Raw genomic sequence first — 16,588 nt, forward strand, 5'->3', positions numbered from 1 at the left:
TTGTCGGAAAGGGAAATGGGAAGGAACGCTTCTCATGTTTTGCTGATTCGTTAAATGTGTTCCATCTATGAGGCAAGTGGGATATAACCGTGAGTGAGACTAGTTTGGGTTCAATCGATTTGATTTTGAGATTCAATTACTTCCATTTTTTCATAAATTATATATTTTAGTATTCTATCTTAGAAAATAAATTTGAAATTATATCCACGTCGAGTTTAATTTCATCTAGCAACCTCGCTTCAAGATGTCAATGTCTACATTTCAATATCACCTTTTAAGAACTTACCATTTTATATGATTATATCAACTCAGATGTACTTGCTCAAACTTGAGACATTGACTCGTGCAAATGTATCTTACCATTCATACATACATTACAAACTATCATAAATATTCATATGTAACTAGAGAAATTTCGTTATACAAACATGTATTTGCTATAACCAAAGACTCACGGTGTTGTTCACTCGATGGAACGGACATATGAGACATCCATGCAAGTATACAAGTAACAAATCTTATGCTCACCAATATATAAATACTAGCAGATCATGACACACGCGATGCATGTATTATATAAAAAAATTACAGAATAATAGTTTTTCTTAAAAAAATAAAATTTATTAAATCGAAATGGCATGTGATAAAATAAAATGTAAAGAAACATATATTACATATAGTTGGATGGTTTGAGGATGTTGTGAATTATAAAAAATTTCACCACCGTACTGAAATAAGTTAGTAAATGAGGTTCAAATTTAATAAATACTAGTTACTATGCACACGCGATGTGTGTGTACAATCTTTTTTATTATTATCGATGGACTAAAGTGAAATTTGACAAATTATGGAGAGACTAAATTGATATTTGAATTGTTGAAATAAAAATAAAAGTGTGTGTTGAAATTAAAAAACAAAAACAAAAAACAAAAGTGTAATAATAATATCATATAAAAGTAAAATTGGAAAAAAAAAGTTGGTGTCCTCTCTAGGTAGTTATTATCATGTCTTCACACTTAATATAATAGTATAGATTAGTAGTGGCGGGCGCTCGTATTGCACGTGTTAAAAAATAATTAATTAATAAGTCAAAAATATTTTATCAACTAATTAAAGATTGTGTAGTCTGTCTTCTCAATCAGATCAATTTTTTTATTTTATGTGTTAAACCATACATGAAATAAATAGTAAATTAATTAAAAATCTCTCTATATATATAAAAATAGAGTTTTTTTTTTCATAATTGAAAATTTTCCGTCAAAAATAAATGTATAATTATATATATATATATATACACACACATATATCTATATTATATTATTATATTATTAAGTTTAAGACATTTAGAGTAACTAACTTTTGATGTCATAGTCTGTTTTAATAATTATATATATTAATAAAATATTAAGATTTTAATGCAAGTCATATGTAGTTCAGCGAATAAAGTTTTTGTTTTTTATGCATTAAGTTGTAGGTTCAATTTCTACTTGGATCTTTTTTTATTTATTTTTTTTCTATTTATTTTTTAATTCATATATCAAAATTACATTATAATCCCTCACTATTTCTTATAATTATATTTTGATCTTCATTTAAATTTAAACTAAATAAATAATAAAAAAATATTATTTTTAATTCATATATCAAAATTACATTATAATCCTTCATTATTTTTTATAATTATATTTTGATATCCATTTAAATTTATACTAAATAAATAATAATAAAAAAATATTACACACGCAACGATGTACAGAAGAAACAGGCTCATTTTACAACCCCATTTGTTTCTTCTACGGATCACTTCGAGGGAAGGGCTTTCGCCTACGAAACGAAAGCTTCTCAGAGAAGATTCTGAACAAAGCAAAACGCTTCTTTTTCCTCGACTGCTTCTTGCCGTTGCGCTGATTGTTCCTAGTTCGATATTAATACAACATAAATTCAACAATGGATTTGGTTTTCTCGTTAAAACCACAGTATCCGTCCTCGAAATCCAAGAACTATAGCTCACCAAGTTTCTCAAATGCTCCTCTGGTTCATGGTGTATTTCAAGATTCTCCTCCGTTCCGCGTTGGACGGAAGTTTTCGGCGAGGAGAATACGTGTTCGTGCGGAATTTGATGGGAAAATTAATGGGGCCCTTGCAAATGACTTCGACTCTCGTTCTCTTGACCGGGTTAGTGGCCAGTATAATTCCCAAACACCTTTAAAGTTAAGAAAGATTATATGTTCCGAGTTGATTTGGTTTATTGCAGTCACTGTATAACTAATTACGGGGAGCCAAATGGGGCGGGGAAATGTTAGTTCCATGATTGAAGTTTGTTTGTATTGCATAGTTAACATTTAAGTTTTGCAAAGCGCCCCCAAGGAACATCATAGACTTAAAAAATCTTTGTTAAGCTAAGGTTTTTCTTAGGTTTTTTTCATCAGCAAAGGTTAAAAGATGTACTTTTGTTTGTTTTTTAATTAGTTTGTTACTAGAACAGCTTTTCTTAAAACAAACATCTGGCATCTACCTGGAATAAGTTCTTTGGGTAACTTAATTATGGAAGCATTAGTATTTGTAACACATAATGTTACATTAAGCTGCTCCTGTCCTGGCTAATTAGCATAATTTTGGGAATACCAAGATTTAATATGTAAATGATACTCAATTGTATGACACACAGAATGTTTTAGTTAAAATTTTTGGAATTCTAATGTTAAATATTATGTGGCGCAGAATGAACAAAGCAAATTTAATTCAAACTTTGAAAAAATAACGTTTAATATAATTTGCCAGCTTTCTATTTTCCTGCTAATATCTACATTTTCCATCATCTAATTGGTTTTTTTATCATGTTTATTGTTGAGATATCTTGTTAACAAATGTGAGAGGATCATTGATAGAATAAGAAAATTACTCTCTGACCTTTGAGTCCACCAACCTGTGCTTAGCATGGTATCTGGAGATTGTTCCATCATGGTGGACTACCATGGAAGTATAAATGTGAAGATATGAGATTCTGTATTTTGTATCACCAAAGCAAACATGGGATATTTGTACTTGAAATTGAAAATCGATTCTACGCTGCTGGCCTGGGTGGAAAACTAGTAGTTTTGTTAAACCTAACAAACAGGGGATATGTACAAAGATAATCTCATAATCTCATAATATTTTTGCACTTTTTACTGTTTCTGAGAAGCTTATTTTCTTTGGACAGCAAAAAGCGCTTGATGCGGTTATGAATGACATAAATAGCTCTTTTGGGAAAGGAAGCGTTACGAGGCTGGGAAGTGCTGGGGGAGCTCTGGTGTAGGTGTTTTTCATGAATGCCAATTAACTATATGAATCTGAATCTATCCCAATGTGCATGCATACGAAGATGCGACCAAATATCTTACATCACTCTCTATGGATTTTTGCTATTTGCATTCCCTTTTCCTTGTGTAGTGAAACTTTTCCCAGTGGCTGCTTGACGCTGGACTTTGCTCTAGGTGGTGGCCTACCCAGAGGAAGAATTGTGGAGGTATTGGCTTGTTTTGCTTTATCCATATCCTACATATGCTTTAGCTTAGCTCCTATGTTACTAAGTTTTGGACTTATTTCTTGAAATCCATTTGGATTCTACCTGTGGAACACGTTCTTTCGGAAACATTTTACATGCCAAAATTGTTTGCTGAAATTTGTTTTTCGGGATTCAAAATTTTGATCGAGGTTTCGATGAAGGCATGCAGTAGGGTCAATTTAGTTTGACACTAGATGTTTATGGCTAAATACACTACTGTAGTAGTCAAGATTTCAGTTTCTGATGTTAAGCCCAGTGCGGGAGGGTATCAACCCTAAGACATTGTCACCTTGTAACTATGGCAAAACTTGAATGATTGGAGAGATTTAATCCTGAGGATTTGGGGAAAAAGCTTGATAATTTTTCCTCTCTAAATGTGTATTGATCAGTTTTTCAACTTCGGCACCGAAAATGTTGGCATAATACATAGAGTTTAACGCTCGACAAGTTTTAACCTTTGTTTTTGTCAGATATATGGGCCAGAAAGTAGTGGAAAGACTACATTAGCACTCCATGCAATCGCAGAAGTCCAGGTTTAGTATGAGTTTGTTTTACTTATGTCGGATATTCGCAATTCACAATCCATCATATATAATTCAAAAAACTTTAAAATTTTGTTGATAGCGTCCGTATCCTGGTTTTTGCCCACGATGCAGTATATAAACAATCTGGAACTTCTCAATGTTATACAGAGTCTTGGTGGAAATGCCATGCTAGTTGACGCTGAGCACGCATTTGATCCAACATACTCGAAAGCTTTGGGAGTTGATGTAGAAAATTTGATTGTTTGCCAGCCTGATAATGGAGAAATGGCACTAGAGAGTAAATTTATTTCCTTGTTGAGTTGCCAAGACATGAATTACAGCTTTTTATAATGACCTTTTTTTCCTGAGCCACAATCATATAGTACTACATATGCATCTGGTTTATGTGGTTTCTGTGTCAGTTGCTGATCGAATGTGTAGATCTGGTGCTGTTGATCTCATTTGCATTGATTCAGTCTCAGCACTAACTCCACGGGCTGAAATCGAAGTAAGTTGCTTAAGTTGTATTACTCTATACAGTCTGTATTCTAAGTTAGTGGTTTTCTCCTAGAACATTGAAATTGTTTGTGCTATATTATTCGCTTAGGGTGAAATCGGAATGCAACAAATGGGGTTGCAAGCTCGACTTATGAGCCAAGCATTGCGTAAGATGTCTGGCAATGCTTCTAAAGCTGGGTGCACACTTGTATTCTTGAATCAAATAAGACACAAGGTATGTTTGATCAAAGAAATGTTATTTGCTTCTAATATTTGATCTCTTTTGTATGAAATGTGCCGTGCATGAAACTTATGGTAACTATTCATCTGAGTTCTGGTGATATCCTTCCTCAAACCAGATAGGTGTCTTTTATGGAAATCCTGAAGTCACTAGTGGTGGTATTGCTTTGAAGTTCTTTGCATCTGTCCGACTTGAGATACGCCCTACCGGGAAGATAAAGTCTGTAAGCCCAAAACCACACAATTTAATAATATCTCACACTTTTCTACTCTAAAGAGTTGGGGTTAGTCATAAAAGATTTATTTATCCTAGATCAAAGGAGATGAAGATGTTGGACTTAAAGTTCGTGTAAGAGTTCAAAAGAGCAAGGTCAGTGCCACAAAACCACATGAATGCATATTCCTGGCTGCCATTTACTTCTTTCTTGAATGTGCTACCTGAGTAGAGACATTTATAGGGTGGACTTCTGAGTCATGTCTTTTTTAGTGGATGTTTACACTGATGCTATGTATCTTGGTTACATCTTATGGTCTCTATAACAGGTTTCAAGGCCATACAAGCAAGCTGAGTTTGAAATTATATTTGGAGAGGGAGTCAGCAAGCTGGTGAGTATGAAAATTTAGTTTGTTGTTTCTACCTGGTTTTTTCTTGCTCCCAAGATTTATACCTGCCATTCAGGGTTGCATATTGGATTGTGGTGAAATGACGGATGTTGTCTTAAAAAAGGGTGCGTGGTATAGCTATGGAGATCAGAGGTCTGCTCTGTAATATCTTTTGGTTGAAAAAAATTAGATAATTGTTGAGTGCATGTTTAACATACTTAGCTATTGAATATAGATTGGGACAAGGAAGAGACAGAGCATTACAGCACCTTAAAGAAAATCCTCTTTTGTCTGAAGAGATAGAGAAGGTAACCACACTCTGTTTGGTAGTTCTACAGCTTGAATCTTGCTTATGGATTTATGTTACTGCTCTCTACATTTGTTTTTAGGACAAAAATAATTTTCCTTCACTAACTCCCACAATGGTTTAACAAATTTAATCGGCTTCAGTCTGCAAACCTGCACAAAGGAACTTGGTGAATTTCAATGATATCTTACACAAACAGATCATAAAGTTTACATTGTTACTTCCATGAGTTAAGCCCTTCTTTTTCTATTTCTATGGAACCCAAAAGAATTACAATTCGCATACCTGCAGAAAGTTAGAGCTGCAGTGGCTGAAGGAGTTGGTCGAGTGGACTCTTACACAAAATTCTCGCTTCCACAATCCGAAGATGAAGATACACTCCAAGAAATGTTGTGAGTTTTCCATCTCGTGCTAGGTTTCTCTCAGAAGATCGGTTACAAATGTTCAATGGACGAGAAATATTATTTGAACATTAGTTGGTAGTCTAGATTCTTGGTTCGGGTAGAAATGTACACATTCTTCAAGCAAAACAACCCTGGGAAGGTTTTCATGGATTCCCACCTTTTCCATCGTTTTGGCTGATGTTCATCTTCCATGGAATGTGACTTGCTTGTGGATGACCTTGCTTGAAAGTGGCTAGGAATTTTATTTAAACAGATTAAATCTATATCTGTGGATCGTGAACAAAGATTCCTCGAATTGTGGAAAGACAAAATTGTCTTTCAAATGGTTGTTCTTGCACTCGTGTGTTGGTATATATATATATATATATATATATATATATATATATATATGTCACTTCAATTGTGAATTTACTTTGACACCTTTATTAATAAGTTTGACCTCAGCACGATTATAAATGAATCTCGATTACTTGCCTACATTCACGCGGCTTCTTTTTTTTTTTTTTTACTTTTCATTTTTTTAACGATTCTTTTAAAACCTATATTTGATACTGATTTAAAATAAAATATGCATAATCTCTATTTCAATATAATGTCTTTTCACATCTTATATATAAATGTTAATTATGCAGAAGAATGTTACATATTCAAAACGGTAAACAAAAATAATGGGACGGCTGGATGCAAAACCAAACAATGCATGAGGTTTACTTAAAATCATTGCCCTTTGGAATACTGTATACGAAAGTTACTCAAGAATTGGACGGTCCCAACCATTAAGAGAAATATGTATTACATACTCTTGATATCGTTATGTAGTAAACGTTTCTTTACATAATTAAAACATTTATGCTACTTTATTTCTTGGAATTGATTAAGAGATGCCTGACCGTGTAAACACTGCTATATATAAATAGCAAGTACAAGTTGGCACCAATTACAACATCTCTTTTGAAGCATTGCAAACATCCAATTTATTCTGACATGGATAAACCCAACAGCTTCGCACACAACCAAGAAACTCAGATGGCTACACCCCACGTTGTCATGATTAAAGGTCTTCAGGAAAATCAATCGGATGTCATCATCGATGCTCTCGTTCTTCGACAAGGCTATGAAACCCGAACAAATAAAGGTTCCATAAGAATCACGAAGTCGATACTCATTGACAAGCAGGTATGTAATTTATATCTTATTCCGACCAAGCATCGTAATATCGTCACCTATATCAAAATAGGACCGTCTTCACAATTTTTTATATCGCTTCATTGAACCGAAATCAACATCAGCTTCATATATATTTGTAATACCCCTACATTAGCCTTTAAGTGTGTTACCCGTTGCTTTCTATATATTTGTATGGGAGCATGATTTACGCTCTTATGTTCTCGAATGTGATCTCCCAATTTAAAACATTGCAGCACTAGAAGTTTTACACAGGTCATAAGGTAGAGAAGCCGATCTATGGAGCTTATGTGTTTTATCTTATATTTATCCTCTGTGGTAGCCGCCCCTTTTGGGCTCAAACCGAATCTGGTATTTTTTCGGGAGTTCCTGAAAGCTAACCCAAATTTCGGTGAAAATGTGTGGCCATTTTTTCCTTTTATCAAGAGATTATTGGATGAAAATCCTTGGAGAAGGTTAACAGCTACTCAATCTCTGTGCACGCCATTCTCTTAACTACGATTTTTTTATTTTTTGGTTTCGGATAAAAAATTTCCGAACTTTCTTTTGTTGGAAATTTTCTATAAAAATCTCTCCTCACTCGTACCTTGTATAAAAATACTGTTTTTATCATTATTGATCTCTTTCTATTGTGCTAAGCCTTCCATTTGTTGTATTTCAGGAAATGCCTCTCCGTACTCGTGCTGGAATACCCCAACGTATGCGCCATCTCGCTCTCAACGAACACGAGATTACGATAGCGAACCTTAGAGCTCAACTCTATGAAGAGAAACAAGAACACCAAGAGCAATTGTTTGCCAAAGACTTGGCATATGAAGACTTGAAGAAGGAGAAACATGAGTTAGAAGAACTCAAGGACCATCTTCAGGCTGACGTACAAAGGGTTGAATACTATCTCAACTCAGAAGAAATACATCATGGGATGACCAAGAACAAACTAGAGGCTTCCCAGACAATAGTCCATGAACTGCACGAATTATGTGAGCAAATGCTAAAGGAAGCCCAGGCACTCCAGGCCCAAATTCAACAGATTATGCTGACAGAAAACCAACGCCGTCAGCAAGATGAGGCAACCATCCAAGAGCTGCAGAGTTCAGTGCAGGCCTTGACTACTCTAAAAAACCAGTTGCACAACCATGTTAATCATCTTCAGGATGCGTTGGCCACCTTGGTTGATGATCCTGAGGAAGAGCCTGAAGAAGATCTTATGGAAGATGAAGCGGTGGGAGAAGGAGAAATTTTAGACGATTAGACTAGATCCTGACATCGTACTCTTGTAGTAAAAGCAGTGCTCTGGGGGTTCCGATAAGAGCGTGAGCTCGTGGTCTCTGATGTTCTTTATTTTGATTTGTACAAACTTATAGTAGGACACATTTGACGCAACTATGCTAACGGTAATATGGCGGCTTGAAATTTTTTAAAGTGACAAAAGATTTCCTTCTCTGGGTTCCGATACAAAACCTTGAAACAAAATAAACGACAGAAACGGCACGCTAATGGGAATATGACGGCTTGAAATTTTTTAAAGTGTTAAAAGAATTCCTTGTCTAATTCCCGCTCCAAAACCAATAAACAAAATAAAAAACAGAAACATAAGGGAATAGCAAGTGGTGCTACAAATATCTTGTTTTGAAATAGAAATCTTGCAGCGTAGGGCATGTTCGCACTGTTTATGTAACAGTCGCTACCTCGATTGCTTTAGTTAAACGATACAATTTTTTCACTTTAAAAGGTATTATAATGATGGCCTTTATTATACAGGCAGATGGAGAAATAGGGTCTGGGAGGACGTGGAGCTCTCTAGATTTTTGTTAGATTATGATTCACCTTCCGACGTGGGAGGATCTAGACTTATTATTATTTCGGTTACATACTTATATAATTTAATTTAATTTAATAATAATAATATTAATTTGAGATATAGAATAAAATATAATTATAAGGAAAATAACATTTTTTTTTTAGTTCAATCAAAAAAAATTTGATGAATCAATTTATAATTTTAGGCTACTAATTTGTATTTTTTCGATTTTAGTTTTTCAAAATATTAATGTGACATTGTAGTCTGGAGTGAAAATTGATTAAATGTTTTTACAAATAAGTAATTACCACAAAGTCTATTACTTAACAATTTAATATAAATTATTATTGATGTATTTTGTGCATGATTTTCATCATTATTTATAGATTTCAGTATAAAAATTTAGTAGAAAGACCTGTCGGCTCCTTTACCTTGTCATTGTTTCTATCCATCCATAAACAAAAATGTGTGAATAGATACATTATAAAAAAATATTATAATGTATCTATTTTTATATGTGTTTCACAAAAACATTATTTAATATATATATTTAATACGGACGGTGAGTTTAGCTCTATGGACAAATCACGTTCAATTTTAACCAAGACGTTCAATTTTAGTTTTATTCTTTTTTTTTTTAGTAAAGTTTTATTATTTTAAATCGAATATACCTCGGATACCTCTTACTCCAGCAGAAAACGAAGGGTACCCATTCCAATTCAAATGGATGCAATTTCCGATTCGCTTATATTTTGCAATGACAATAAACAAATCACAAGGTCAAACAATTCCAATTGTTGGGGTTTATTTACCGGAACCTGTTTTCTCACATTGACAGCTTTATGTTGCTCTAGCTAGAGGGATCTCGATGAAGAATACTCATGTGCTAATCAAACCAGACATTGCCAGTGGTAGTGATGAATCACGAACAAAAAATGTTGTTTACAAATATCTGCTTGATACTTTTTTTTTTGTATAGTAATCGTTGACTAATTCTGTTTTTAACTCTTTGTTGACTTCTTGTTAATATTTGAGCATGTTTCTTTTTTCCATTTTTGTATTTTTTTTTAGTTTTCCTTTTGTGTCAATAAATTGTTATATCCTTTAAGTCTGACTTCGTACTCCAATGTCGTTGGAAAATTATATAAACGCTAATAAATATAAGTTCACAGTAATAGATACTTAAACATCATCGTACAAACAATATATTCAAAGTTAACAATATACAGTTGAACACGATATAATTTTTTTTAATGAAAAACGTATCAGAGTGAACAGATTTATTCTTTGTTTTCTAAAACTTGTTACACCTCATAATTTATGGAGGATGCGAATGAATGTTTACACCTCATGTCCTAAAAGAGAATCCCTATCAACTAAATTCTCTAACGAACTTATTTTAATAAAAAAAACAAATTATACATATTTTATCAAATTAGTATGTATAGTCCAATATGTTTTTACCATACATGATATTTGAATTAGACCCGATTGAGTAGTTGATGTGTTAAATGTTGTGTCGATGCATGTGTTTATTTATAAATTTGTTAGTTCGATGTCATTTTGTTTGTTTCCAAATACCACATTATAATATCGTGTTCAATTTTAAACTTTATGTATAATATTAAAATTTTATTTAAAAAATTTAGTGAATGTTTAAGAAAATATCATCAAATTTAACAACCGTTATTTTACAATTTGTTGTTAGAATTAGAAACGGTTATGTATAAAACACTTTTGATAGCTTTAATGGAATTTTAATGATAAATCGTAGCAACAATTAAAGTTGTTTTCACATGAATCCGTCATTGCACACTAACAACAGTTTATGTAGACTATTGAAACCTTTTGCACCAGTCTTGTTAGTCTGACATGCCCCAAATAGTTACTAAATTGCCAAAACCTTTCTCACTTTACTGCCCGGCTGCTTTTCCAATTTTTTGACAATTAAAAAACGAACTAATAAAATTGTTGTTTATTCTAACAACAATTTACAAACAAAATGTCGCAAAAGCAAGAGACAAAAAACATCATTTAAAAATATCATTGCAAAACTATCACTAATTTTAATCTTGCGAAGATTCTTCAACGATTTAAAACATCGTTAAACATCAGTTTTTCTTGTAGTGGATATATTAGAATTATCGTTACACTATAAGCTTTACATTGATGCAAAAGTTCAGATTTTGATTTACTTTAACCAATAAAAATTACATTAGCATATGCTTATGTTTTAAACAAATAACTTTGGTTATTTTAGAAATTCCAATTGCTTTGTTCATATTTAGCTTTTCCCATAACAGATTTACGATAAATAAATCTATAATAGAACATAAGAATTCGATATTTTAAGTTAGATTTTCTATCTTTTCTTATTATTATTTATTCAACTGAAAACTTATCTTTGACTAAATGTATAACGAAAAAACGATTTTGAAATTCTGAAGTACAATTTTTTTTCTAAAAAAATGTACAAACAAATAAAGTTTCTTTTTGATACCGCACACACATCTTTTATATGAAAAAACAAATCATCTAAATTATAGATGAATGTATTAAATTCATTTATTATAATAAAATTACAAATAATAAGAATATAATTCTTTTTCCTAGAAATATAATACAATTTTAATGAGACATGAATATATTAAAATTTTTGAGCTCGACTCGATTATACACACGTCAAATTCAAAGATTCAAGAGTTTGGATCAGCTGAGCTCGATTGCTTGCCTACTTATATGTGACTTTATTTATCTATTTCTTCCTCTTCTTTTAAAATATATATTTTATCACTAAAATGTCTGTTAGTAGGCTCATGGGTCAACTATTAGAAAAAAAATGATAGTTTTGTTTTTGTTTTTTTTATTATATATTTCAAACGTTTACTAATAACAAATATAAAAAATCTATTAAGTTTATTTATTAGAATAAAATTACGAATTTAATAAGAATATAATACTTTTCTTCTAAATATAATACAATTTTTAATTATTAGATGACTATTTATATTATGATTTATATTTCTTAATCTTATTTAGGCTTGACAACAATTCAAAGAAACTCGTGAGCTATGAATATATTCTTTAAACAAAAAATGAGCTCGTCTTGATTATAAATACATCCAACTCAAATACTCAATACTTCAATTCGGCTCAGCTCGTTTCAATTACTTGCCTACTTGTATGTGCCTTTATTTATTCATTTTTATTCTTTTTTTAAAAAACTTATATTTTATTGTTCAAAGGTTCATTCGTAGGCTAATTAATCATTTGTTAGATTATAAGAATACTATTTTCACTACATTTAATTCATATTTTAATGGCTATTTAAATTTATGCTTTATATTTCTTAAGCTAATTTAGATTCGATAAAATTTGAATAAGCTCGTAAGTCATGAATATATTCTTTAAATAAAGTTTCAGTTCGACTCGATTATAAATACGTCAAAATCATAGATTCAAGAGTTCAGATAGAATCAGTTTGATCACTTGCCTACTTGTCTGATACTTTTTTGTTAATCTTTTACCTCTTCTGTTAAAATCTATATATGATTGTTCACATGTTCGTTGTTATCTCAAGATCCAAGTATTAGATAAAAATAATAATAATAACTTCGATATTTGATTTATATATTTGGCAAAAAAATATAAAAGAATCAACTAAATTTATTTTAATAAAATTACGAATTAAAATAAGAATATTATATTTTTTGCAAAAATATAATTCGGTTTTAATAAAATAAATAGCTATTTAAATTTATGATTTATATTTCTTAAGCACATTTTGAGCCATGATATATTCTTAAAACAAAGTTTGACCTCATCATGATTATAAATGAGTCAAACTCAAACATTCTGAACCTCGGTTCCGCTCATCTCGATTACGTGCCTACATTCANTTTTTTTTTTTTTTTTTTTACCTTTTCATTTTTTTAACGCTTCTTTTAAAACCTATATTTGATACTGATTTAAAATAAAATATGCATAATCTCTACTTCAATATAATGTCTTTTCACATCCTATATATAAATGTTAATTATGCAGAAGAATGGTACATATTCAAAACGGTAAACAAAAATAATGGGACGGCTGGATGCAAAACCAAGCAATGCATGAGGTTTACTTAAAATCATTGCCCTTTGGAATACTGTATACGAAAGTTACTCAAGAATTGGATGGTCCCAACCATTAAGAGAAATATGAATTACATACACTTGATACCGTTATGTAGTAAACATTTCTTTACATAATTAAAACATTTATGCTACTTTATTTCTTGGAATTGATTAAGAGATGTCTGACCGTGTAAACACTGCTACATATAAATAGCAAGTGCAAGTTGGCACCAATTACAACATCCCTTTCGAAGCATTTCAAAAATCCAATTTATTCTGACATGGATAAACCCAACAGCTTCGCACACAACCAAGAAACTCAGATGGCTACACCCCACTTTGTCATGAATAAAGATCTTAAGGAAAATCAATCGGATGTCGTCATCGAAGCTCTCGTTCTTCGACAAGGCTATGAAACCCGAACAAATAAAGGTTCCATAAGAATCACGAAGTCGATACTCATTGACAAGCAGGTATGTAATTTATATCTTATTCCGACCAAGCATCGTAATATCGTCACCTAAATCAAAATAGGACGGTCTTCACAATTTTTTATATCGCTTCACTGAACCGAAATCAACATCAGCTTCATATATATTTGTAATACCCCTACGTTAGCCTTAATGTGTGTTACCTGTTGCTTTCTATATATTTGCAGGGGAGTATGATTTACGCTCTTATGTTCTCGAATGTGATCTCCCAATTTAAAACCTTGTTGCACACCAATAAAACCTACTTGATTTGTAATCCACTGGTGAAGAAAATAAACTCCAACTATGTTAATGTCAATCCGAGCTTCGAACTTACTATCCAAACAAGATCTGTAATTACTGAATTTCAAGCTATGTGACCAACGATGCCAAGGGATATCAACTTCAAGAGATTTAATGAAATCACTCCTGAGCTTAACGCAACTGAAGACCAACGTAAGATTAATCTTTGCCAATTATTTCAAAACGTTTTTAAAAAAAATGATTCACTAACTATGTGATAACTTTGCAGATATAATTGGTTTTGTCAAGAACGTTCGGCCACTTCGTACTTTCACGAGAACGAAGACTGGAACTATTGGACATTTAAGAGAAATCGTCCTCATGAATGAACGGTAATTCATGATAAACAATGACTAAATACATCTAAAAAAATCATTTTCTTTGCTACTTTTCTTTACCCAATTTCTGCTGCACACTTTTAATGATTAAATTTTCAACAGGTACAAGACTATAGGTATTGGATTGTGGGATGATTTAGCTGTCAATGAAGGCCAATTGATGAAAAAAATGAGGCTCGTGCACCTATTGCGGCTATATGCAACCTCAGAATGCAAACACAAAATAGTTATTCTAACCATCAACTCTCTTTATTGTTTTATTTATCATGCTAACAAGTAATAACTCTCATTTCTGCTTTCGATGTTAGATGTTTCTCAATTGAAATCTACACCAACGACCTACATTCTACTTAATCCACAATGTTCCAGAGCAATTGAAATTACCAAATGGTAATATCACTTTTAATATCTCTTCATCGCAAAGCATTGCATCTAATTGTAGCTATGTTTCAAGTTAACAATCTTTTGCACCTAGCTAATATGTGCATCTAAAAGAAACGGTTCTTCGCGTGTCCTGTAGAAAATTTAGGACACTTGTATTTTGTTACTTAATGATATATTCACAGTCTTCATTTATGCTATAATATAACGAGATATAAATATCAGGTTGCACGCAACTGACACTATAGATGGAGTGAATGAACTTTGGACAAAGAAAAAGTTTGCGGAAGCAGTCGAAGTTACTCTAGAACAACTGGCCAAAAAAAGGAACACACTTACTAAGGTATTCTTTATTTTATAATAATTGCATCATATTAACGACTTCCTATATCTTAACTATGAATTCAACAAACACTACAACTACATTACTGCACGTAAAGAATAAAATTCTGTAGACAAGTTTGTGCAAAGCAGCGGGGAAATTAAACTACTGACTTGGTCTATCTCATTTTTAGTTTATTTGCATTTATAACTTCTCTTTTAACTATTTAACTTACATTGTAAAAACCAAGAATAAGAACCAAAATTCTACATACTTTCATTCATTCTTCAACATTTATGATGACCCTTGTTCACTTATATCAACTTTGTGCTCTCGAAATATTATGCATGAAACTGTAAAATAGCATAAAAATATATATAAACAAGATAACTAAATCTGCTTTCTCTCTCTTTTTTTAGAACAACTACTGTTGTGTTTAGGGAACAATAAAGAAGATCGAAAACAACTCATCTCTGTTTTATGATGCATGCAACCATTGTCACAAATTAGTCACAAAGACAACAAGTGGAATGTCTTGCCTTGACTGTACAAATGTACCCATTGAAATAGTTCCAAGGTTTTAATTAACTATACTTTCAATCTTTGTTAAATATATCCTGATGACTACATAGAATGATACGCTTATTATATACACTCTCAGGTACGTATAAACTTACTGTGTTGATTGAAGATAGAACTGGAATCGCAAAAGTAACCATGTTTGGAGAAATTGTCACATTGTTCATTGACTGTCTCGTATTGAAGAATACATCAAAACCCACAATAAGGTAGGAAAAAATACAAGAGAGACGGACTTCATGCAAGAAAACAAACAATGCTTCTATGACGACCAAATAACGGAGACGTTAAGAGATTTCTCATTGTGTTATCAACACGCGTTTAACTTTTTTTATGTACTCGTTTAACTTTTTATTTAAATACTTTTTATATTTTTTGTCTTATTTGTATGAATTCAACATATCATACAATATAATTAGTTATACAAAAAAATCGTTTTATTTTCTTAAAAAAAACTTGGTTTCATTATTATCACACGTGCAACGTACGTGCATCTTCCTAGTTAATTCAAATATGAAACTGTAAATTTTAAATTTTCAAGTTACTACACTATAATTCCACCGTTTAATTCTACTGATTTAAAACATTGTGTAGAAAAGCTGCCTGATAAATTTTTCTCTAATAAAAAATTAGAAATATTCATATATAAATTTATTCATAAAACGTGAAATATAAAAGTTGTACAAACGAAAAAGAGCTAAACAATTTCGAAGATACCTCACAAGACTATACCATCATGAACCTCGGATGATTTTTGGGCGTCGGCCTCCTTTCTACGAACAGAGACAAAAACAAAACTCAAAGCAAAAGCAAAAGCAACTTAAATAATATGCCAAAGGCACATTTTACTGGGTAGTAAAGACCAAGACATGGGATTTCTTTTCCGGGATCGACACCTCAAGCAACGACAAACTAAGTCCAGCCAGGTTACACATGGTGGGATGATTCATGATCGAAGATTTCACCTTTCC

General features: G+C 31.9%; 1 protein-coding gene across 1 annotated transcript; it reads left to right on the forward strand.

The window, feature by feature from the left end:
* Positions 1-1,798: 1,798 nt before the first annotated feature.
* LOC140976820 (DNA repair protein recA homolog 1, chloroplastic) lies at positions 1,799-6,446 on the forward strand. Its single transcript, XM_073441161.1, has 13 exons — positions 1,799-2,175; positions 3,203-3,294; positions 3,433-3,508; positions 4,018-4,080; positions 4,240-4,369; positions 4,494-4,579; positions 4,679-4,804; positions 4,929-5,033; positions 5,123-5,179; positions 5,353-5,415; positions 5,489-5,565; positions 5,648-5,720; positions 6,011-6,446. The coding sequence occupies exons 1-13, from the start codon at positions 1,948-1,950 to the stop codon at positions 6,113-6,115; spliced, it is 1,281 nt and encodes a 426-aa protein (XP_073297262.1). The 5' UTR covers positions 1,799-1,947; the 3' UTR covers positions 6,116-6,446.
* The last annotated feature ends 10,142 nt before the right edge of the window (positions 6,447-16,588 follow it).

The sequence above is a fragment of the Primulina huaijiensis genome, chromosome 5 (assembly GCF_012295235.1).
Source record: "Primulina huaijiensis isolate GDHJ02 chromosome 5, ASM1229523v2, whole genome shotgun sequence".
In the NCBI taxonomy this organism is placed as follows: Eukaryota; Viridiplantae; Streptophyta; class Magnoliopsida; order Lamiales; family Gesneriaceae; genus Primulina; species Primulina huaijiensis.

Coding starts and splice junctions, on each gene's coding strand:
- LOC140976820 (XM_073441161.1), top strand. CDS start 1,948: ATGGATTTGGTTTTCTCGTTAAAACCACAGTATCCGTCCTCGAAATCC. Junction 4,805..4,928: donor TGAATCAAATAAGACACAAG/GTATGTTTGATC, acceptor TCCTCAAACCAG/ATAGGTGTCTTTTATGGAAA. Junction 5,180..5,352: donor TAAGAGTTCAAAAGAGCAAG/GTCAGTGCCACA, acceptor TCTCTATAACAG/GTTTCAAGGCCATACAAGCA.